Source organism: Micropterus salmoides, unplaced genomic scaffold (genome assembly GCF_014851395.1).
Source record: "Micropterus salmoides isolate LMB-PRFRI ecotype aquatic unplaced genomic scaffold, ASM1485139v1 Ms_hic_scaffold_6, whole genome shotgun sequence".
Lineage (NCBI taxonomy): Eukaryota > Metazoa > Chordata > Actinopteri > Centrarchiformes > Centrarchidae > Micropterus > Micropterus salmoides.
In genome coordinates, this window is record NW_024044348.1 from 34,978,012 (window position 1) to 35,003,350 (window position 25,339).

Below are 25,339 nucleotides of genomic sequence, written 5' to 3' on the forward strand. Positions count from 1 at the left end.
TTTGTGCCAACCAATTTTTGAAAGCATTTGCTAAAGGTTTTCTGAAAAGCTTGCAACAAAAATATAAATAGTTAAATAACAAATAAAGATTCTATGAGAAAGGTTTACTTGCACAACAAGAACACATGAAATGCAATGACAGAAGAAACAAATCTGCCTTGTCCAAAAAACATGCTGCTTATTATTGCATTCCATTCGACAAAATTTTTATATTCTGATTTGTCACCGGCCACACGAATGTTGTTACCCTTCATATAAACAAAGACATTTCCACCATAAATTGGTGCCGAAAATGTCTCTAGAATGCGGGAAATTACGAGTTTAATGCTCAAAATCTTCTGGGGCGGACCCCCAAACCCCCCAATTGAGTAGCCTATGTCATAAATGAGTATTTCTTCTAAATAGGATAGAAGTTTCTTGTTGTTTTGCTCTCGTGACTCCAATATTGTGCAAGTGTTTCATCTCACACCTAATCTGAGCCCTTAAATGCCCCAACCACTTTTCGACACAAAGTTGCTTTATAATTACCTTGTCAGTACTTAACGTTTTTACTTCCCGTCATGTAGAATGTCACCCACACTCGTTCCTTGTTAACTTAAGCTCTCTTTTCAGGAAAATAACATACCTAAAATGAATCAGGAATCTCCTCAACCATTAGGCCTAGATGCATTATTCTGGTCTCATTTGATAGGTCAGAAGCTAAGGAGCATAAATCAACTGTAAATGAACCTATTTATTTTGCTATTAAAGAGAAAATAGAGATACAATAAAGGAAAATGTGATATTTTCATCCTTGCCTGGTATAAAATCAATATTTTAATTGCAATATCACCATCAAATCCATCATCCTGTAGATTATAATGCAACTGAATATCTTCTAATGCACCCGGAATACAACTGTAACTGTAAATTTGATGAAAAGAAACTAATATACAACAGTTAATACACATTTTTTCAAAAACATGGCAAATGTCCATGTTTTTGCCATACTTACACATTCACTTTTATATCTATTTCTGTCCACACAACCATGTTCCGAATAACATAAAGCTTCCAAAACATTGAAATATTGATAAAAACAGTCAATATTGATCAAAATACTGAATAATAGGCTACCGTTCTTATAAATACATATGCAGAAAAAATGTAGCCTTGTTCAAAAGTAGGGATTTACTTGCTTTACTATATTTTTATTAAGAAACGTTATATGTTTTGTAAAAATCACACTCCTTGCTGCTGTTATGAAGATGATAAAGTCGGGAGAGACTGAAAGTAATATAGTAACGTAACGAGTAACGTAACTAGTGTCTTTTATCACCCAGTAATAACTAAAGTAATATTATTACTTTTTTAAGGAGAAATAAGTAACTAGTAATATATTACATTATATTACTAACTATGCAGGGGATATATATATATATATATATATATATATTACTAACTATGCAGGGGATATATATATATATATATATATATATATTATAATATATATATATATATATATATATATTACTAACTACGCAGGGGTAAATCTGAGTAAATGACCCAATGGAGGATCATGCATACCAAGCTGATGCTTCATCTTACAATGTCCGGCTTTTTTGTTAAAGCCTGTTGTGATGCAATCCCTGCCTCTATTAAACAGGTCAAATTGGATTCTCATTTCATAAGTAGCATACAGTGGGTTTTCACAGCATTTTGGCTAAAAACAATACCAGGAGAGCAGAGAGTGAACCAAAACAGTAAAGGTAACCGTGTCAAGTTCTTGTCAGTTTTTACAGAGGAGCAATAGAAAGCATCCTGTGACTGGAATCACAAACTGGCATGGGATGTTCATGGCCCAGGATTGGAGGGCTCTGCAGCGGGTGATTGAAACTGCTCACAAGATCATTGGTATCCATCTCTCGAGCATCAGTGATATCGGTGACGTGAGGTGCCTACGCAGAGCCCGAAGGATACTAAAGGACAGTACCCACCCAGCCACTGCCTGTTCACCCTGCTGCCTTCTGGGAAGAGATATAGCCGCGCCACCAGACTGCCAAGGTTATTCTCGTAAGATGAACAAAACGAAAACTAGACGTGAAAACATTGTTGTTAACTGAAATAAAAAATGAAAACGAGGCTTAACAAAAAAAACGATAACTAACTAAAACTTTATTTTAGGTTTGCAAAACTAACTAAAATAAACTAAAATGAAAGAGTAAATGTCCTTAGTTTTTGATTATTTATTTATTTATTTCATATACATGAAAAAGAGCAATATACATGAAAAACGCAAAGAGCTGGGACGCAGTGTGTTGTGTGGCTGTCCTGCCATGATTGCTTTATCCAAAAAAGCCTAGGGTCAGGGCGGCGTTTGGCCGCAGCGTAGCAGGAGAGCCTCATGTAAGGAGTAGGCTAGGAGACCCAGGTAGAGATCGGCTGCGTAGTTGGTGGGTTGGTGTTTGTTGGTGGGGATCTTTTATACATAACGTTACATGTGTACAAAATAATATGAATGCAACACCTGTAGTGAGTTGTGTTTGGTTTGGTTTGGGCTGCAGGTAGTGAGTCACTGTCTTGGTGGTTTTCTTTTCCTTATTTTGTTCTGTTCTGTTCTGATGGTCTGGCTTAGTGCTCATCCTGCGTGTGGGATAAACTTGCCCCTTGCCCACTGACTGTGAGCTCCCCTTGCGCTGGGTTAACCTGTCTGCTGGTCATTATATTTACTGCATGTCAGCTAGTGTGTGTTTTATGGGCTCACTGATATCTCAGCCAACCTGTCTCTTTGTGCTTCATATTGTTTTAATACCTATTTTTTTGATTACTAAAGGTTTAGATTTGAATATAACTGCTTTCCAGTAAATAAAAACTAAAACTAAACTAAACTTGCAAACCCATGTTAAAGACTAATTAAAACTAAACTGACATTGAAAGCAAATAGTTGAAACGAAATAAAAATTAAAACACTAATGAAAAATCCAAAACTATAAAACCTTGAAAAATGCAGAACAGCTTTTTCCCCCTAGCTATGAGGCTCTTAAACTCAAATTCATCCTCAGCACTGCTCCATTGATCATTGAATACTGTTTATTGCGGTTTACCTTTTTTATAATTGCTTCTGTATTAATGTATATTGTCTGCTATGTAGCAGAAGGGAGTTACAAAGCTGAATTCCATTATATAACCTGTTATATTGTGACAATAAATGTACTGCTACCTACCTATCTATCTAAATACCTACCTACCTAAAGTTGTGGGCTGGAACCCGAACACTGAGCTGTAATAAACTAAAAAGATTTTTTTAAGCATAGAGGTGTCAAGTGATAATTTTCATCACCATGAAAGACCCCTGTATGACATTAGACCCATTGTTAAAGTAAAAATTATTGATTATATCTGCTTTAAGGAGGTTTCTGGCCTCTATTGAACCAGACTTATGTATATACCATTAGACTGCAGTGTCTAGTCTTGTAAGATATTGGTGTCCATTGATAGAATTCTGGACATTTTTGTGCGTACAAAACAATTCAAGTAGAAATAACACAATGTAATCACATTACTGTATAAAGCATAATTTTCTCAGGGTGTTTCTATGAAAAAATAAATAAATATACCTCATAATATTGCTGTAAAGTAACCAGCTTTAATAATTTCCAACAGAGTAGTGTCAAACAAAGATTATCCAAACACAGTACCATGCATTTGCTCGTGAGAGTCGCTCTGTTGTCCAGCAGGGCCAAGCTTCCTTCATCCCATGAGCAGCTGTGAGGGTACCGGCTGGTTTAGGAGCTGATTAAGGTCCCAGCAGTTGTTTGGCTGATGCAGAGACAGCGGTGCACCGTAGAAACGGCAGGACAGTTATGGTGCAATTCTGCTGGCTGTGCTATCTACCAACAGAGGTGCTAATTAATGCTAATTGCTAGAGGGGGTCAATTATGCACTCCATGGTGCATGATTAGGACCACCGTGCTACCGCGACCAATGAATCAAAACAACAGCTATCCTCTCCTCCGCTGAAACTAGAACGCATAAACATATCTGTGGTGTTGCATTAAATGTAAAATCAGAGGGATTCTCTTCCCCTCTGAACAAAATGACCATAATATGTCTCCCAGTCTTAGGATAGAGTTGTAAAGCCAACAGTGAAGTTCCTATTTGCCCCACTTGCAATTCCACCTTCTTGGCAGGTGAGGATGCCGGGACAAAGATTCAGATTTTACTACTATTACTAGGCACTTCTTTTGGATTTCTGGTGTAGCTGGCTTATTTCCTCTTCTACATTATGAAAACATGACTTTATGTTGTTTTAACCCCAGGTTGCCATAGATCAAGCGAGGGATGTGAGAGAAGGACATTTCTAACTTTAGCTCAACTGGATGGCAAAGTTTGCTGAATTAGCTTTGGCCATGTAGTCCTTCATGTCAACCAAACTTTGAAAACTGCTAGCAGAAGGAATTAGACCAGCAGCTGCGACCATATGGTGTTTATGTGGTTTGGCGGTTCAGTGACCAATGGTAAAAACACAAGATTGGTTAGACCATTAGTGTGATTCTTTTCCAGTACAGACCAGTTAATGGGCCCCAAAATTCTTTGTCCACTTTGCAAACAAACTTTAAGACAGGCTGCCTTTAATCTTTGATGATTTTCATTATCCTTTGTTTAGACAAGTCCACTTACTCCACTACATATAGCTGCACCTGATCACTGTGTTTACTTTGATTTTCTTTTGTAGTGATGTTGTCGGACATTTTTTCGCAGCAAACTCACAAGATGAAAGTGGACTAAATTAGACATGTAAACACTGTTCGATGGGACTTAATTAAAAAGTTACAGTTAAGGTTATACTGCCTGAATAAGTTCAAACATAATGAGGGAATAAATTCATATAATAAAGAAATAAAAAGGTTTATTTGTGAATTCTGTTGGGACTTTGTTATTGAGATAGGGAAGGTAAGTAAACTATTTGTCTAAGAGAAATTGCACAGGGCTTTTTAATATAGTTATATGTACATGTTTGTTGAGGCTAATGAAATAGTTTTAACTGAAAACCTTTTTGAGAAGTGCTATGACTTTTATTAGACACACAAATATATGGGATATGTTGTAATATATTTCCCTATAGGCAAAAGAAGGACCCTAGACCCCCAGGGGTCCCAAGGACCCTAGACCCCCAGGGGTCCCAAGGTAGTATGTATGTATGTATGTTTATGTGTTCACTTGGTCATTGTTAGTGTTAGTGCAAAGTAGTTTGGGAATATGTATCGTGTATTCACAATTGCAACTAAAATGATAAGGGCCTTAGAGGGACAGTTAACACAAATCACAAAAGTGTATATTGTTCCACTCACCCAGCTTGAACTTCATTTATTGAGGTTTTGCGATTTTTACCATTGAGGTATTAAAAAAATTACACTGCTAACAATTTAAGTATTACTTTGGGAAGAAATATGTTGATTATTTTTACCACAGCCATTCTGGAAACATAACAACATTTTTCAGATACTTTATTCAGAGTCATATCTCATTCTTTGCAGTCATGTCAGGATCGCCACTGACCATCGAGGATAGAAATTATAAAAAGGGGCACCGTCATTAGATCTTCTGTCTTCGTCTGTGCACGGCAAATGATCCAGGTGCCAGAGCTCATTGGATGGATAATTTAAGTTCAATACTCAGACATTCAGCCACACACCTCCTCAGTAACCTCCTAAAGTGCATGCTAATGGCAAGTCAGATTTTTGCTTGCTTTCTCTTTTTTTTCATAGACATTTTAAAAAAAAACTTTATTTTCACTGCATGCACCTACTCCTTTTTCAAACATTATACAATGGGCCCCATGAGTTCTTATGGCCTGTTTTATGTCAATAAAAATTACTTTATCAACTGTACTGTACCATAACAATTAAGAAGGAGGTTGGTGAATTGTCCTGAGTAACTGCCACCTTGTTTCTGGATCAGACTTGCTATAGGTTAATTTAATGCTTTTATTAACAAATAAAATGAAAATGAAAAAACGAAAAATTAGAAAAATGGAACTGCTGGATACCATTGAAGGTAAGAACAAATTATACAAATACTGCAATATTACTAAACTCTGGGCTCTTACTTGTAGTTCAACATGTATTTTGAACAATGTACTTTCATGGTGCAATGAATTCTGTTTGATCAAATCTCCACAAACTAATTAGAACAAAGAAAACCTGAATCCAGGTAGATTTCCAGTACAGGAGAACTGATTTCTGGAGCTTTAGGCAGAATGTACTTAATCTGTCATGTCTGCTGTGTGCTTGATAGGAACTTAAGGGGTCTGGGTATACATAGAAGAGGTCCACTGCCTAATTTTGCCCAAGGGCCAAGGAAAGATGTTAAGGGGCCAAGGAAAGTGCAATGGTCAATATGAAAAAACAAGCAAACATGGGGTGCTGGATAGCAATCGAACCATATCTCAAAATCCAGAACAGAAAAAGACTTTAATTTGTATGCATCAAAGTTTGTTTGTAATTGAGGGCATCTCTGCCAGACAACAGTAATTACAGTTTCTACGCCACACGAGCCAGAGGCTGTCCTTATAAAATCTGGCTCATATCAGCTGGGAACAACAAGTGCAAGGTTGTCACCCGAGGGACACTCCCATTACGTGACAAAAGTAGGAAGATAATTTGATTTACCATTTAGTTAGGCAACCTCTGTCAGTCCTGCAGCCATACACAGTAGTGGGGGTGCATGAAGATTGACTACAAATGAGTCTGCTGACCTGCCGGGGTCGCACATTCCGGAAAACAATTTGTGCTATCATTTAGTGGGAGATATCAGTTGGTAAAATGTGTTCCATGGCTGATTTTGACTAATGGATCAGGCGCATAAAGATAGCAGCATCCAGGTTTAACATCACTTCCAATCCCAGAGGGCAAAGACATCTGAAACACCAACACCACTTTGGCAAGTTTGGAAAAGGCACGTGCAATGTGGAATCAGATGATAAGACATCTGATATTTCTGATTTCTGTTTCTATTTTTGACATCAATTATATCTAATCTTTGCGACCTCTACCCATATTGTTTTCATAACAAGAACATGATCAAGTAGAGCAGTTCCCTGTCTTAATTGTTTGTGTGTCTGTGTGTGTGTGTGTGTGTACTACAAGCTCTATATATAGGCATGTGTGCAAGTGGATTTGTGTGATTTTGTGCTTTTCAGTTCAGTGAGGCACAGCCGCTAATTGATACGATCAAAAACTTTTGTTATTTATGAGAAACCTCAATATCAGATAAAGCTGAACAAAAGTCTAATCTTTCAGCAAGATTAACAAAGAGGAGACAATGTTCAGAAAAAAAGAGATAAAAGGCAAGAAAACGGGCAAATGCATTGTATCTAATCTCCTTTGCTCATAAAAAAAATAAAATAAATTACAGGAACAGATGAGTATTACTGTAATACAACATCACCATTACACCACCATACATCCCAGACTAATTAATATAATGAATATGACGTGCAAAACTTTTATCTCCCTGGGTACATACCCTCTGAGCTGGGAATAACAATTCAGATCTTTATTTCTTTCCCTTTGATAAGACATTAATAATGATAGACAGCAGATTAGTTTGTATTATTCTAATTACACAGTATGTAAAAATACTGTTTAGAATGATATATACCGTCTTAGATGGTGACAAACTAAGTGAGAAGAATACACACCACATTCACAGTGCTTGTTGATTTTATCATTGATTTCCTTCATTGTGAACATATCTCAAAAGCGTTTAAATCAGTCTGACAGAGCCACGCATCGTTCAATCCTGCAAGTTATTTGAACAGCACTGTCATCTATATCATTCTAAAAGTTGAATTGTCCCAACTTCATAATGTCAAACTGATAAAGCACATTCTTAAGACAGTATATTTTCTGAACAAGCAAAATGGCAACTTTTAGGGATGAAAGGTTGCCTTTAACATCAGAGACATTTTCAAGCCAAGGGAAAGCTGCTGGAAGGGGGAAATGATAAGCATTTGACATTTTTCCCCTCCCTGTTGATGTGTTTTCCTATCTTGTTGCTGTTTTGGGGGAGCAGGTTCAGTCTAAAGCTGTAATAATAGAATGTTGAGTCAAGTGGGTTAAAAGTCCATTTTTGCTTTCCACAGCATTAGGAAAGATATTGAAACAGACTTTTATAGCATTCAAGTAGTGCAGGGCCAGAATATTCTAGGTGACTAAGTGAATAGCAGTTGGGGAAATATAATGCTACAGAGCTGCTCTTGTCTTTATCACACTGTTTGATGACATAAGTGCCAGAAGCATTTTGAAAGGTTCAGCACAGCCGTCCTGTTGTTTTGAGGATGGGTCCAGTTGTGCTTCCTGTTTTTTATTTTCTTTTGCTGATATTATTCATTGTTGTTCAAGGCTTTCCAGGAGCTATTTTGTGATAAAATGTTGCAAATTATTTGGCATAGCTACGTTCAGTACTTCTTTCTCTTTTCTAGACATAGAAACAGAAAATCAAACACCCAGATACACCTACAAATTAATTGCGTGGCACAGATAAAAAAGGTATTCAATATACAGTAACTTTTTACTTCCTTAAAGTTGAGGGAACCACAAGACACAATAAAAAAAATAGAATGGTTAATGGTATCATGACATTTTGTCCACAGTATGGGTCAAGCTCCAAAACACTCGATTCTTACATTTCCCATAATGTCAGAGAAATAGCATCATTTGTTTGTCCCTCTATGACTGTCTAATTCCACACCTTATGTTTGTAACACAGCCTTTCAGTTGTACATTTGTAGTCCAGAGAACCCTGACAACATCACCATGACATCATCTGAGTTATTTTCTCAAACTTTAGATCTCAAACTCCATTGACATTGTACAACCATTTTCTCAGGCTGAGAATAATGAGCAAAGTCTCTCATATGTAAAAATTTGTGGAGTGTGTGCCCCAGTGTTAATATTCTATGTCTGACTGTTGATTGTCAGTGACCGCTCATCTGCATAAGAAAATCACACCAATTCAGCAATATTTATAAAAATATATTTCACAAAGTAGGAAACAATACAGGGTATCTTAGATTACAGTACAGGGAGTAAATAATTGAACATACACATTTATAAGCATTAAAGCACAGTAGAAAATATGATCTGCATGTAGGACTATTCCATATATATTGTTTAGTCTACCGAGAACTGCCATAATACTGTATCAGTACAAACTGATGCACGCAGCTGTAGTGCCATTGAAATTCTCATTATGTGCAAGAGCTAACGTGCAGAGACAAAACCTACCACCTCATTGAAAGCTAATGACGTTAGCAGTAACTCTATGTACAGTACAAGTCTTTTTTATTGATATCATACAGTGTAAGCACAATATGCAATACGCACATGGTCTGGATTTGTGTCTTCATTTTTTCTTGGGCTAATGCAATCTGTGTTTCCTAAATGAGATCTGATGTTTGGGGGGAGTCACTTACTCAGGTATCAATTGGACTATTGTGCTCAGACGCTCACTGGCTGTACCTCAGAATATATTATGAGATATATTTTACATAGAATTAGCATGTGTCAGAAAGGTCCCATTCCTGCAGTCCCAATTAATTAGATCATCTATACTGTTAAAGTAACTTAGAGCTCTTGTTTGCCTGCTTACATCTAGTCTATATCATCAACGGCAATAAATTCATTTTATGGTTTGGCTGTGATGAAACAGTGTTCAGGTGGTTGAAAAAACAGCTGAATGTGAAATAATCTAAACACACTTCAAATTGTCAGCACAGAAAAAAATTATTTAGGAACAGAAATACAAAAACTCATAGAACAATAATGAATCAACACATCTCTTGTCAAAAAACAGTAGATTACAATTGTATTTAATGTTGCTTCTGTAAAAAGAAGGCCTCAGAGTTTCTACATTTCTCTTTTTTGTCTTCACTTCAGTCTTTTATAGGCTAGTAACACTTGCGACCCACACCTGTAGCGTGTAAATACAAAGAGTTGTATAAAGCAAGCCTTTCAGGGCTTTAGATAGTTTATAAATGTGGCCACCAGAGAAGATATCAAATGATAACAAATTCACCTTAAAGCCAATACTGGGTTGTATTTTTGCTTTTTTCAAATCATACATACATTCATCATTGTAATGTAGACCATATATTGCTTTTTCATTGTCATTTTCTTTCAGATCACCAATCAGCTTAGGGTGGCTTAAAACAAGAGTCCCTCTGCAGCTTGTGAGGTCCAGCTTGCTGTCCATGCGGCATGTAGAATGGTGTCCGCTCAAGCTTCAAAAAACCCAACGATATTCATTATTTCCTTTCATTGGGCAACTACCAGCAAATCCCAGGGTTTTTCTGCTACTGGCAGTCACAGCAAATGACTAACACCCAAAATACTGCTAGACACTCCACAACGGAATCTAAGTTATACTCCACAAGAATCATAGATCTCCTAATAAAGACATTGTTTGGCTCAACAATTACAATGCGCTTGACATAGTGGATGACGACTGCTATACCTCACTCTAAGAAGAATACAAAAAGGTGGCCTCTCTTGTTATTAACAGTTTTTTTTTTCTTTTTAAACACCTGTTTCTAAAAGCCAGCAAACCCCCTAGTGTTTGATACACAAGTATGTGGACAGAAAAGAAAATCAGAAAGGTCTTCTAACAAACCAAAGGTCAGGTCTCACGGTCGCTCTCACCCACAGAGTAGAGCTCCCCAAGTCTTCTGAAGCGTGGGCCCCACTCTCTGAGATAGTCATAGTTCTGGTCCGAGTCTGAGGACGCCGTCTCCAGTGAGCTGAGGGAGCCGGCGATGGATCCCCGACCCTCGTACCCATAGATCTGGATGGAGTCGTAAGGCGGCGCTGTGGGATCATTGTCTGCCTCATGGAGCCTTACGTTGATGAATTCGTCCACATCCACACCGTTTGGGCCAGAGTGCTGTCCCGCCCGGGGCATAAACTGCAGGTCAGGCTTGATGTCCTTGCGTGGCAGGTAACCATTGATGCCGTCCGGGTTCTGCAGTGTTGCGATGTCGAAAGCCTCCGTGTCCTCCTCGCCGCCGCCTTCATCATCGTAACGGATAATATTCTCCCTCACATCTTCGTCATCCTTTATAATCAGGGGCTCATTCTTGTGTCGCCTCAGGGTCACAAATAGTACTACTATTACTGTCAGAAAGAAAGACAGAAAGAAAGGAAGAAAGAAAGAAGAAGTCTAGGTCAAGCTTTGACAAGTGGATTTTCTGTCAGTGCAAGCAAATATTTTTTTGTGTTTTCAAGTTTGTGAAACAACTTTTTTAAATGAATGTCACTATGCGAAAAAGAAACACCTCACCTAACAGCAGTATAATGCACGCAAGGATGGCAATGAGAGCTCCCATGCTAAGGCCAATAGGTAAGACATAGGCCTCCACGTTGCAGGACTGGACAATGCCGTCTTTACTGCACCCACAGACTCGGATGGTCAGGGTGTTGGTGCTGCTCATCGGTGGATTCCCATTGTCCGTCACAATGATTGGCAGGAAGTACATCTCCTGTTTCTGTCGTCGGAAGGTATCATGCTTGGCTAGAACGCTGATTGAATTGTCTGTCAGAGAGAGGTAAAGCCAGAGATGAATTTTTGCAACGATGTGTGAAAAAGCCATTATTATTCATGGTGGCAACAGACTGAAGTTCTATTATTAAATTGTGTGAAGATCAGTACAGCATGAGGGTAAACTAATTCCACATCAATCGTCACTAGGCTTTCTAGCAACCTCACAATCCATTGCTGTAGATGAATTTTAGCCACCTTCCTTTTTCTGACAATTTGGGAATTCTAAAGGAAGGCAAGCCCGGGTGTGCAGTCCCCCTTTGAAAGCTGAAGAAATGAAGGGACCACGGTAGGCGACACTGACTTAGAAGATGGCACATGTCGACCCAGAAAGGTGCCAGCTGCTCTTTGATGACACTTCTGTGAAGCTGTCGGCTCATTAGCTGGCTCTCCTTACCCTGCTCACATTATCAAACACTTGCATTCCCATAAGAATCTACTCCTGCTGATCTTATGGAAAACATACAAGATTTCTGATAGTCTAACCTTTGCCTCTCTGCTTTAGAGTGCACTGAAGAGAGGGGCAAAATAGATCTGGTGATATGAGCTATAGAGAGACGGGCCATGTTGAAACATTCATGTTGACAGAGCAAACTTAATCAAAAGATGGAATGCTTCATGATAGAATTATTTGCTTTGCACAATCTGTAATTGATGTGAACATATGCTCAGATTTATTTTCTTATGAGTTCTGCCACAAAGTGGTACACTGTGCTTTGTGAGCACCAACATGTCCTATTTCATTTGGATCATTCAGCAGTGCATAGTGAGTATGCAAGTATCTAATATACTGTAGTAAACCATCAGGGCTTGTTCTCGTATACAGGTCATTTTCATTTTCTTGGCAACTATTGATGGTAAAAATAGAATTAAACATTTCCTGCCCGTCAGCCCATCCACAGAAAAAGTCTGCAACTCAAAGAGAAAGACAGCTGTGCAGATAACCATCAAACTGATTGAACTAGCTGGAGTTGCAAGCATATTTTTTTCCTTTTAGGGCACATTAAAGTATTGCAACTACCGTCTGTTAAAAAAAGGTGTACATTGAAATATTAATTGTCATTATTAATAATTAATATGGGAGGTTCCAGATGGCATCAGCGACAGCACAAGTGACACTAAAAGTCGGAAAACTTTCTGATCTTCTGAAGTCTCTTAAGATTATATTAGCAACTACACATGGCACATTCATGAATAATGGTAATGTTCTGTGTACACAGAAGTACTTGCTATTGTTAAGGTGACAGTTTGTATCATGCCTGTCCTACTGTTGGAGGAACTTTCCCACTACTTCCCACATTAAGTTTGTTTGATTTCTTCACACTACGTACTGAAAGTCAACAATCAAACAATAACGCACTTAAGTTACGTCTTAGGAAGTGTTTTTTGTGCATAAACCTAACCAAATCACGACAATTTCCATCATTAAACCAAGTAAAAGATTAATTTCTGCCTTTTTGATACAAAACATAAACCTATAGGATGTAACAGAAAAAATTAGTTTCAGTTAAAAATGAGCCTGTGAAACTTTTATTAAATAGCAACCACTGTGGCAATTATGGGAAAATGCTAAAGGCTAAATTATGGTGTAACATTAAGATCAGCAGAGAGGAGGCATAAAGTCACTGAACTGAGTCAGTAATGTCTGTTATAAAGCATTATTTATCAAAAGTTTGCTAACAGTAGCCACAACAAGGCACTGGTCAGACTGACACAGAGTGCTCTATATATTGTATACAGCTGGTCAGAACCTTAGACATTTTCCACAATGTGGACAACCCATAACCTCTTCACTGTTCAATCCCAACAATGAGACTCATCATCGCCAACAAAAGCAGCACACAGAGGCTCACGCCTGACACTCTTGACTGAAGTGTCTCCCACAGTTGGCGATTCAGATAGAAATAGTCACTGAAGTGCTGGGGGATATGGTGCAATGGGCTTCTTCTTCGCTGTTTGGAATTAGCAATATCACAGATAAGTGGCTAGTGTGGTGTGTACTATATAGAGCGGAGCCACAACACGCATTTACTTTGGTTGAAGACAAGTGAGAGAAATGCAGGCCATTGTGTTCTAAGGACTAACACACAGCTGTGCTTATAGAGGTGAAACATTTCCATTGGGGGTTTTATCTGTTGCATCATCTTAAGAAAGTATTAAATCTCCTCTTAACAAAAGGGCAAGGTTCAGGAACCTGCATGTTTCATACACTTTGAGGTTGATCCACAGTTAAGACTCAGTATTTTGCAGCGAGTCTGTGCCTGCCATTCATTTTTGACTTCCAATTTTTCTGCCAGGATTTTTGCACATATGTGACAGAAAATAATGTTTTTTTCCCCCTTTAGTTGTTGTTTAATGTGTCAAAAGAGGAATGAATATAGTCAGCCAAGGCTATTTTTCCATTGCTTGTGATTATTACACTGGCATATCCTGTCTCTGCCTGCTAATGTACCTGTTTCAAAAGTAAAAGGGTTTTATTTTTGTCAAAAGATGGCTAGTGCATTTGATGACCTGATTTTTATGGACTCTTTCCTCAGTCAGAAAGAGGTGGCAGTAAGTTAGCCTGCAGCCTCTGCACTGAAACAGAAGGCCAGTACCATATGAAGATTTTTTGCCCAAAGCTGAAAACATTACACAATGCCATCATGAACACAGCATGTTCAGAGCCAGTTATGGGATGAAGGCAGGAGAAGAGGAAGGAATAAAGACAGAGAAAAACAGAAAATTAACCAATCAGAGTATTTAGCAAATGAATTTAGTACCATCTGCCATGCGGCAACAGCTCCTAAGAAGTCACCCTACATTGAGCTGCAAGACTACTAGGAAAAGCCATTTGGATCCCATTCATTTAGTTTCTCTCAAAACGCACTGGGGAGTAAAAAGAAGCTGGTGTCCAGACAATTTCACATCTGCTAATTGTGAGCTACACTGATCCACAAGATTTCATCTCGAGTATGGCTAACATGCCGCGGGTTAGAGATTAGACGGGAAAGCCATTGGGGAAATTTACAGAAACTTCAGTCATTCTGCCACAAAAGAGTTACTCCTCTGTGATTTCTTTTGTTACTCACCTTGGTTGTTTTTAATGGTAAAATTGGGGTTGTTGAGCATCTCCGGGACGAGACGATAGTCAAAGTAGTGGCCCTGGATTGGGTCATCTTTGTCCACCGCGCTGACAGTCTGAATCACCTGTGTTGAGAACAGAGAGACAAGAAGATAAACAGAGGAGGTCTCAAAGCCATTAGAAGAGGCAGCCTATTCATTACTCTGTTTTTGCCACCACAGATTGCCTCAGTCTAATACTGGCTGGATCACACCTGATGAAATATAGGCCCTATTCATTCCTGGAGTTTGAGATTATTATCAATGAGGTCCTGTCTAGTCTGGCACACTTTCAGGCTCCTGGCTCTATCTGTTAATCTGTCATCATAGGTCTTATCATGCTGTATGTCTTTATGATTGATTGGAAATTAGAATTCAGGCCTTGCAGGACAGTTTCCCTTTTTTCAGTTCACCCTTTTTTTCTCTTCCTTTCAATAAAGCTCCCTATTGTATGTACGTAGGTCCCCTGAATGAGGTCGATTGATGAGAAGGAGAATACTAAGTACTTGTCCAGAATTTTTGGCTGGGAGAAGCATTGTGCCATCTGGAGGAGGACATGAAAGACAGTCTTGAATTATGATCCACTCTGATCAATCCTGACTGCTCTCATTTCCCCTTTGCTCCGCTCACACTGTTTCAAGGGAGGACAGAGGGAGAAGGGACCGCACTCCCACCTCTGTAGTTTCCCAGTGAAATAAATAGGCTATAATTCACTGTGGCCAATCATTACAGGGGAGGAGGGGGAGAGAGAGAGAGGGAGAGAGGGAGAGAGGGAGAGAGAGAGAGAGAGAGAGAGAGAGAGAGAGAAAGATAGATCACTGGTTTGATGAATGAGCCACTTCTTTCCTTACCTGTCCAGGTTTTCCATTTTCACACAGAAAGGCCTCGTATTCTGTGGCAAATTCAGGGGCATTGTCATTAATGTCCATAACTCTGATGGCCACAATTGCCCTCGATATCTGACTGTGGTTTCCTAATATACAGTGTGAAATAAGGATAGATAGATAGATAGATAGATAGATAGAGAGAGAGAGAGAGAGAGAGAGAGAGAGAGAGAGAGAGAGAGAGAGAGAAATAAGAAAGGACAATGAGCAAAAATTAAAACTGGGGTACAAAAAACAAGGTTACGTGTGAAATCCCAGGTAAATTCTGTGACCTAGTTTTAATTTCCTTTATTTTCCATCTTTATTTCTCCCTTCATTTCCTGAGCTGATGGGAGGACAGATGATAAGCCACATCAATCTACATTTCAGCTGGTATCAGCGATGCAAAACAGGATTCTAGGCAAAAGAAAAGAAAAAAAAACCATTCAACGTGCTTTTGAAAATCCCCTGTACACTGTAATGTTTAAAACATGAGGGTTAAAACATGCATATTAATGAGTCACTAGTAACTGAAGTCTAAGAAGACAATAAAAGGCAGTCTAATTAGATTAGATTTTGATTGGAATTATTCATCCCCAGTAATTGACAGCCCCTTTTGAGAGTCCCCGCAAATGGTTCTATTTATTAATCAGTAGTGCAAATGCCAACTTTTAAAGCAATTTTCTTTTAATGTGGGCCCAAGAGGGCTGTGACAGTGTGACCAGTGACGCTGGTGTGTTTATTTTTTTGATTAATTTATTTATTTGGAGCCATAATGTTCACCTTATAAGAATAATGATGCCATGTGAAGGACAACAAATGCATTGTCTTGATGTTTTGGATATAAACCTAAATTTCCTCAGCAGTGAGATTGTCTCTTTTGGCAGCCAATAGAAGTGAAGACTCTTAAATGTTCAGTGTATGTAAGTTTAAGTGGCATCTAGTGGTGGTGGTTACAAAGTGCAACCAGCGGCTCATGGCGCATACACATGCTCCTGGGATGCTCACATTTCCCGAGTTGCGAAGTCGCTCTTCCAACTTCAGTGTGTGTTCATTATGCTCGTAAGTCAGAATATGGAATCAACATGGACGCTACTACAAAGGTTTGTTGGATTAGCATTATCAGAGCATATAAACAACACGCAGACATCTAGTTCACACAGCAAATAAACCGTATTTTTTGCAAAATATATATAGGCAATACGTAATTTTGCATAAATAGAAGTTATGTCCCATTTACACTTTATATCTCTTTTTGCAATAAAGATTTAAAGAAGAAAAAAAAAGATTCTGATCATTCCGACACCACATAAGTGCAACATAAGTTACCGTTCACCCCTCCCTTCCAAGCGCACCGAAGAAGGCACGGTGGCCTACACTCTAATAAGCCAGTTGACTACTACTACAAACATTACTTTTTCTTTTTCATATGTATTCAACATTGTGATAAAATGTGCTCTGTAGAGCATTTGACCGTTTGGGCTACTGTAGAAACATGGTGGCGCAACATGGTGACATCCATGTAAGAGGACCTGTGGTCTATGTAGAAATGGCTCATTATGTAAGTTCTTTATACACCACTGAAAACATAGTTTTATTGTGGATATTATATTGCATTTCTGTCAAATATTACACACTGAAACTTAAAAGATGTATATTTTTCAAATATATTTTTCAAAGATGTTTCCAATCATATTCATCTGGAAATTGTGAACTGTTGAAATGTTTGTTTTAAAACCAAGGTTTAAAGTGAGACTAAGTAACTTTTGCTGAACAGTGGCCACTATAATTACAAAGTCATGGCAAATCAAATCTATTTCCCAAGAGTCTCTTGAGCCAGCTGCTTTAAAGACATCATCATGTTTATTTATGACATGGTAAAATGTAGTGTAGTAGGAACACAAGCAGATAAAGTCACTAAATGTACTCATTAGTCATGTCAGTTAGAAAGTGTAAATCTAAAGTTGGCAACAAACATTAGCTACCATAAGCTACTGGTGATACCACACCATATCAGCCTGTGGCAGCAAATTCTGAGTGCAATGAAGCTTGGCTGGATTTTATTGCTTATGAATTAAACTTTTCATTTGTAGAGGAAGGAAGATTGTTGTACTGTGTGTCTTCTTTAAGAGTTACTTAGTCTGACTTTAACTGGTATTATGAAATTGATCAATTGCCCGAGAAGAGTAACTAAAAATAAATGTATTTGGATGAAAATGTCATAGCACTTTCCCAGACAAATACTTTTATAAATTTATTTTAAATTATTTCAAAGAAAACCTAAACGTAGAGCAGTGAACAGGATGCTCCAGAAATTTAAGGCCACCAGACGGGCAAGGAGATGAGTTGAGAAAGAGGTAAGCAGTGAGGAGAGTGGAATTGACAGTCTGATAGACAGTGATAGATGGATTAGGGCAGAGGGAGAGAGGGAGACAGAGCCCACCACCCTACAAAAGTGACTTTCCTCCAGCAGCAGACAGGGAATAGAATCTGATTAGTCAGATGTCAACCGGTGCGAGGCGGCAGAACGCGCCTCCGTTTGGGTGGCAAATGGCATCAGTATAGGACTGGGAACACATCTATTCTTCTTCACGCCAGAGAAGACACCGGCTTCCCCTCCCCATCCGTGAAGACTAGCAAAACTGCCATATTTATTTTGGCAAATTCCTATTAGGTGTTTTCAGAGATGCCACTATCTCGAGCCACAGTTACTTTGCCAAGAGGCATGAAAGCGCACTTTAAATATATGGGTGCAAGAAAATGACAAGGCAACCAGCTTATCAAATGAGACACATTCAATTCCTCCAACGGGCTGTTAAGATGGTGGGATTTGTCTGTGCCGCGCGGCCAAAACATTATGACAGCGTTTGGGCTTTCATTTATTCTGACAATTAATGCGTGTTTCTTTTGATTAAAGAAAGAAAGGGCCAGATAGAGGATGAGACCGAGAGAGAAGAGAAGAGAGACAGAGTGGAAGACGACAGGAAAAAAAGTTACAAGCTGTGTAAATTTCTATTCCAATAGCTTTAAGGGGTACATTAAGCTTTATCACAACATACAGCCCCCCTGAAACAATCAGTATGCAAATAAAGCCTTACATATGGTTTGAGCTGTTTGCAGCTCTGCCGGCAAGATTTTCTACCTAGTCAGTGAGTTTTGCGGTTCGCAGATGTTCTTTAATCTGTAATGGATGCTGGCGTTGGAGCAATCCACTCTGGAGCATGTCTTTAAAACTGTTTATTTGATACGTCTTAATGTTCTTGCACTTCCACAAATTGACTAGTGAGCTGTTTAATTCAATCAAAACTCAGCAAATCAACGTATTTAATGCCTCTGTGGATTCAAATGCTAATTGTTTGTGCCATACTCTCAGAGCAATTAAAATTTCTGGTTTACAAATCACTATACTGTTGAACAGAGGATTGTGTGTAGCAGGTCAGTGATTCCTTTGACTGAGACCATGAAGTCGCTCAGAAGGAGACGATAGTGTACGTGTCTCCCTGCAATTCTCAGTTTGTAAAACTGCCACTGGAAGTCTAATGATATGGTGATTTTGAAAATAGAAAATTACAATTCACAAGGATCAATGATCATGGCAGGGGAGTCAGGAGAGGTTACTTACTGACTTCTGTGGCGGTTACTGTAATGTTGTGCCACATATCTGTCTCTCGGTCCAATGGTTTAGCCAGTGTGATCTTCCCATCGTCCACGTTGATGTTGAACTGCCTCTCCAGGTCAGTGTGCCGATCGATGAAGTACCTGCAAAGACAATCGATCATCAGAAATTTAGGCCAAAACTCTTTAACGACCCACCACTGCAGCATCTTTCGTAATCTATTGGGTGTTGTGGCTAACAGGGCCTTATACATCAAGAGAAACTTTTAGATTAATGCCCATTATAAACAGTAGGAAATCAATAATTATCTGAGGAATAATTATAGCCTTCACATGAGCAGCAGGGGGCATTAAAGCTCAATAAGGTCTGAGAAGCCCTCCTCCCAATCGCAGCCCACCCTCCTTCAAAAAAGACCATTAGTACATGTTATGTCAGGGTAAGAGATGGGGTGTTGTTAACCCCTGTTTGGGATCTGTCAACACTCAATGGCTCCCAAAGGCTTTGCATTAATGAGTTAGGACAGCATTGTGTCACACATGAGCTCTAACAGCAGAAGGGTGGGGGTGGGAGGGGATAATGGATGTAATGGAGATGAACCAACGACCGGCCTGTTGTGTGTGACCTTGTCTGATCTTCAGCAAAATTATGTTGTTTTCTTTTTAAACCACTAGCCACTTTTAGGTCCTTGCCAAAAAAAGCAGCACACTTTACACACTAAAACGACTCAGTTTCAAACGATACATTTTGTAAAACGTTCCTTTTCCTGATTCTGTTTCTCTGTGACCCTGCCTGTGACACACTGACTTTTTGAGACTTGTACAGTTTTAAAAATACAGTGGCAATACATTAAACTCCCCAGGAAAAAAATCTCCAGCAGCGGGTATGAAATTGGAATGCACATAAAAGAGAATTTTCCGATGCCACTTGAAGCTGTGAAATTGCTCTTTCAAGTAGCAACGCACGCGGTGCCAATTCTTAGGACGAGCCCACACAAAACTGACTGAAAAAGAATCATTATGGGTCATCTTTGGTTTCATGTGTTTCATTTCCCATTATGTGTGACTGTCATAAACATCCTGCTCACCCAAAACACAGGTCCGCAGTGATTCACGTGAGCTAATTACATCGTGTACTGCACTAGTGTTTCTATACCTCGAGGACAAAGGTCTGCCTTTCTCTCTCTGTCTCACAATCTCTCCCCCCTCTTACTCACTATTCTCAGTATTTTTATTTTCCATCAAGCTGGGTCTCGAAGGTTTTCCTAATCCAATCCCCCTATCCAATTCTTTGCAGACCCCTTCACCATACAGACATCCCTTGGCCACCAGGCTCACCCTCCCTTCCTTCCTAACCCTCGGTCTTGTACCATCTCGCAGTGGAACCGCTCATCCCTATCAGTCCAGACCTGTTGGCTGGAACCCTACAGTGTTTGTATGAGAGAGAGAGAAGAGAGAGGGAGGAAGGAAGGCATACAGAGGGATGGAAAGAGAAATAGAGAAAGTGCACCAGAAAAAGACAAAGACAAAGTCACAACAACAATTTATATGAAGGAGGATGCTGCTTATACAAGAATGGTGGGAAATGAAATAAATAAACCACTGGCCCAGATTCCAATTGTTGGGGAGATGTACCGAGCCGTGACATTTCCATTTTTGAGATGAAATGGTATAAAATCCTCTAGACGCCGGGCTGGGAGAGGTCCATGAGGACCCCCACCCCCCCACCCCTGTTTCTCTTTCTCTCTTGCCCTGCAGACGCAGAGCACTTTCAAGACAGGCAGACAGCAGCAAGCCACCTGGGAGCAGCCTCTCTCCTGCAGACTGAGTGGATCCCAGTCAAACTCTGACAGCCTCACGTGGAAGCGAGGAGACAGACCCTGAAATGTTCTGCCACCTGTCACTCAAACTGACAACGTGATGTGAAAAGAATTAAAAGCAAATAAAAAATGATATCCAGCGTTATGTGTCCGTGGTTTTCCTGAGTGTGATGTGAGAATGAGTGCAAACGCGTCGCGTGTGTCTGTGTATCCTCTGGTTTCAGCTTTGCTTTACTTTTCGCAGGCCTTTAAATGGCATTGGGCAGATCTGAGTCTAAAAGTTAAACATCACATAGAGGCAGTTTAAGCCAAATATTTTAAAGCTTTGAAGCATTCGTACAACTGACGCAACAGAGATCCAGATATAGTCATCCTAAATAAATAACATAATACACTTCTCACAATACGTCAGAGCGACAGAAGCTGCTCTATGTAGAAAAAAAAAACATAAGCTGTAATCAGTGAAAGCATTATTCTTTTTTTAAAAATTCCTTTAAGGTCCTTTGATGCATTGACGTTGTGTCTGCATTGCATTTGTCACAGATCACCTGTCTTCTCAGTCAGAGCTTCTGTTGGTGTCTGTCGTCTCTTCAGCCACCATTGCTCATTTTAACTACACAGTGCTTCTTTGCACTGTGCTGCATAAGCACAAGAGCTTTAACAACACAATTTCTTTTTAGGCGAATATTGATATTTGAGAGAATCAAATACTGCTATTTAAGACAATGATATAACAGCGAAATGTTTGTTTTTTAAAACAAACAATTACCCTCAAATGTGACACTGCAGTATGTACTTTGTGATCATTTTGAACATCAGCCACTGTGGCCACAAGTGGCAGTTAAATAAAATTAATGAATACTAAACATTGTGCAGAAGAGTTATGAAGCCAGGAAGTTGTATTCAATGTTTACTACAATACCTGACATTAGTCACCATAAGCTACTGGTCATACCAGAAATTATTAATTCAGAATTAATTAATTAATTTAATTGCTTATGATTTCAAAAAAAGTTACAAAGTTTTACTTAAAATTGGTTAATAAAGTATTGTGATCATCTGAGTTTATAGTATATTACAGTTGTAATGACACCACTGCATCTGAATGACCTCAAAAGTAGTTTTGGAACTTATGTACTATCTTGTTACAATTTACAATTCTACAAACCTTGTTATGTATCACCCAATACTAATATACAATATATGGCAAAAGTTAAATGACAGATATACTATACAGTATTGACCATGCCAATGTATCAGTCAGGCTCCAGTTAGCACTACTGCAAAGTCTGCATCATCACAAAATTAGAGGGCTAAAAGTGAAGCAGCCAAGGAAATGTTTCTGCGTATGTGTGTGTGTTGGTGCTTTTTCACACCTGTGTGTGCACAGTAGGTGCTGGGTTTTAACTGCTTTGGAGTCTGAGTGTGCGCATCTGAGTGACTGAGTGCCTCCAAGTTGGAAAGAGAAGGGGTTTCCGCAGAGAACAAAATGCAAAATGTAATATTCCTGCGTGTTATTAGGTCAGTAATTCAACTGGGAGGATCACAGATGTAGAGCAAATTTTTTGCTGTCCCCTGAATGCTGACCAGTTATGTTTTAACACTACATTTTATTCAGGATGAATCCCAGGCCCTTTTAACAGGAAGGTGATCCATGAGAGTCTAAAAATAAATCATAAATAAAAAAATATCAAAAGCAAAAATATCCGTACTGCAGAATGGGCCTTCCTGACATTAGATTTCCATTCATTTTAAAATCAACTCTACTTTACACAACTGCTTGTATTACCATATGCAGCATGTCAGCTGTCAGCTGTGCTAAAACAACATAAGGAAGCATGCAGTAGGAAACAAGCATTACAGAATTCCATTATGTTCCTGCAATCTCCCTCAACAGTAAAAGAAAAAAGAAAAGGGGAATGAAGACAAAAATGTTAATAAAACTTACTTAAAATCCAAAGCAGGTTTTGGCAATGCTTGTCACACTATCAGTACTTTGGAATAAAATTGAGGCACAGCCATTCTATGAAATCCAGCAGTTCGTGTCAGACAGCCATAGTGACTGCCAGATGTCACATTGCTTTTTATTTGTGATCAGTCAGGTAGAAAACAACAGAGCACAGGCTCCAGAGTGAAGCAATACTGAGGATTTTTTTCATGGAGTGCACCTGAAATGTTGTTGCTTGGATGCATTAAGTACAGCTAAGGGGTTGTTTGTCTCCTGAGTGCAGAGGACATGGCAGCCCACCAGAGCACTCGCCCCAAGTGGGTTAGATTCAGACTGGTTTAGTCTGGTCTGGCTGGAGGGGGGATTGAGACGGAGAGCGATTTTAATCAGAGGGGTTGACTTGAGAGCTCATTCAGATGGTGGTCCGCACGCCACACTTGTGCTGCTTTTACTGCTGCCACTTCTCCACTGATAGATCCACCTTCACTTACTACACCTTTCTTCTAGAGAGCTCCCTCTCACCAATTTTTGAAATAGAAAGTAGACAATGAATAAGAGACAAAGAGGGAGAGAAGAAGAGACAGGAGCGAGGAAGGAGGAAAACTGTGAATGTTATTTATTCGGGTAATTCTAGTGTAAAGACCAAAAATGGCATGTGCAATAGCCCTAGCCTCTGTTTCCTTCACCATTACGATTAGTTGATAAATCGATTAGTCAGTTGACAGAAAAATATTAAAAGCTATTTTGACAATTGATTAACCATTTAATTATATAATATTTAAATCTAAAAATCAAACAAATCTCTGCTTCTTGCTTCTCCAGAGTGAGGAATTACTGTTCAGGGCTGGTTGAAACCAAATTATTAATTGATTAATCAAAGCATTTACTGCCAAATTGATCAATAATGAAAACGATTGTTACAGGAAGCCCTGTGTGAAACAAACTAAGTTTCAAAGTCAAATTATTTGACTTATTGCATGGTGAGCCTTTCTCCAGATTTCCCATTATTAAGAACATACTTCTGATCTTGTAAGAGGCACTGTTGAGACTACAGACTTCTGTGAGCCAGTATATCTGGAAGGATTAAAATCATCCACACTGTAAGCATTCGATCAGCCCAAAGCTCAGAGTTACAGGCTAATACAAACCCTGGCTGGAAGGAAAATCAAATGGTCTTTGGTGAGGGTGGTGCATCATATTAAGTCCTCCATGACAATATAGTTTCTTTAATCTCATCTAAAAAAAAAACACATCTGTAACATCTGTGATAGACCATGCTCGTCTTGAAGATTTCCGGGGGGAAAAATATACATTTGGACATCAAAGAAAATCACATGTATAGGTAGGGCAATTTGTTGCAACAAAATACAAACTTGCAAGAAGAAGCATGGTCGTGTGTGTAATCTTTGAGCTATCCCCCCCTCCGGATGATCAGTGGCTTTACGGGAGTTGGCAGATGATTAATGCAGTATTCTATTAGCCACTTACTGCTTATTCTTCTTTCTCTCAGACAATAAAATTAAAAAAGTTTGAGAACGAGCCTTATTCAAAAATCTAACAGCTCTTGAGGACATTTTTTAAAAGGCTCGATTATGTTTCTCTGACTGCAGTGGATTTTTCTTTTTTTTTTTGGCCTGACAGTCGCACAAAGCCCTTGAGCAACAATCCATTCCGAAAATAACAACTTCTGCACGAAATTGTAAAATTGGTGATTAAAAGCATAATGAACACTGTGAGTGCAAGTGAATGACCTCAGGACAAATAAAAAAGAAAGACAGGGAGAAATAGACTGCAAAAAGACAAATGACCTGGTGCATAAAAATCGCAGCCTGTGACTCTGTTCTCACTACATCATGCTCAAAACATTTAACAAGTGCCAAGACAGGATGTTAATATCTGGACAGTACAGCAAATGTGTGAAGAGATAATGTCAGCAGGGTGCTGCCATTGGCATGCACACTCACTGATTATTTAGTCACTTTTTCTTTCAATAATGACTGAAGGGGGTGAATAACAGGAAAGTTGGATATCATAACTAGCTAATCATAATTCAGAAGAAAATACTATTTTGAGATTATTAAATTCAATGATACACTAGACTTCCATACACTTAAGATGTAAAATAAATCCCTAATTCACTAAACTGATCCTGTCTTTGTCCCTACCTCTAACAAACATAAAACACAAACTTGCTCAATGAACAGCACCATGACACAAAATTGGGACAGAGAGAGGCAGAAGATGTCATTATACATGAAAAATACTTCTCTTTTTACCAGGGGAGGGACATCATGCAACCTCAGGGCTCAATTCCTCCTGGCAATCTCATCACTAAACATGAGGATGCCACCAGAAAAGAAAAAGTAAAATGAACTGGCCCTGCTCTATAGCCTCAGCCAATCTATGAAACCCAGCCT

General features: G+C 39.0%; 1 protein-coding gene across 2 annotated transcripts in view; it reads right to left on the reverse strand.

The window, feature by feature from the left end:
- Positions 1 to 8,998: 8,998 nt before the first annotated feature.
- Positions 8,999 to 25,339, reverse strand: part of cdh8 (cadherin 8) — an 85,145-nt gene continuing 68,804 nt past the window's right edge. Inside the window, exons 8-12 of one of the 2 annotated variants that reach the window (XM_038700482.1) lie at positions 19,165 to 19,301; positions 15,531 to 15,652; positions 14,649 to 14,766; positions 11,320 to 11,571; positions 8,999 to 11,147 (exon numbers count right to left, since the gene is read on the reverse strand). In XM_038700482.1, coding sequence (XP_038556410.1) covers positions 10,660 to 11,147; positions 11,320 to 11,571; positions 14,649 to 14,766; positions 15,531 to 15,652; positions 19,165 to 19,301 — 1,117 coding nt within the window. In that variant the 3' untranslated portion in view covers positions 8,999 to 10,659. Of the gene's footprint in view, positions 11,154 to 11,319; positions 11,572 to 14,648; positions 14,767 to 15,530; positions 15,653 to 19,164; positions 19,302 to 25,339 lie in introns of both variants that reach the window. The other variant, XM_038700481.1, reaches the window with a different exon arrangement.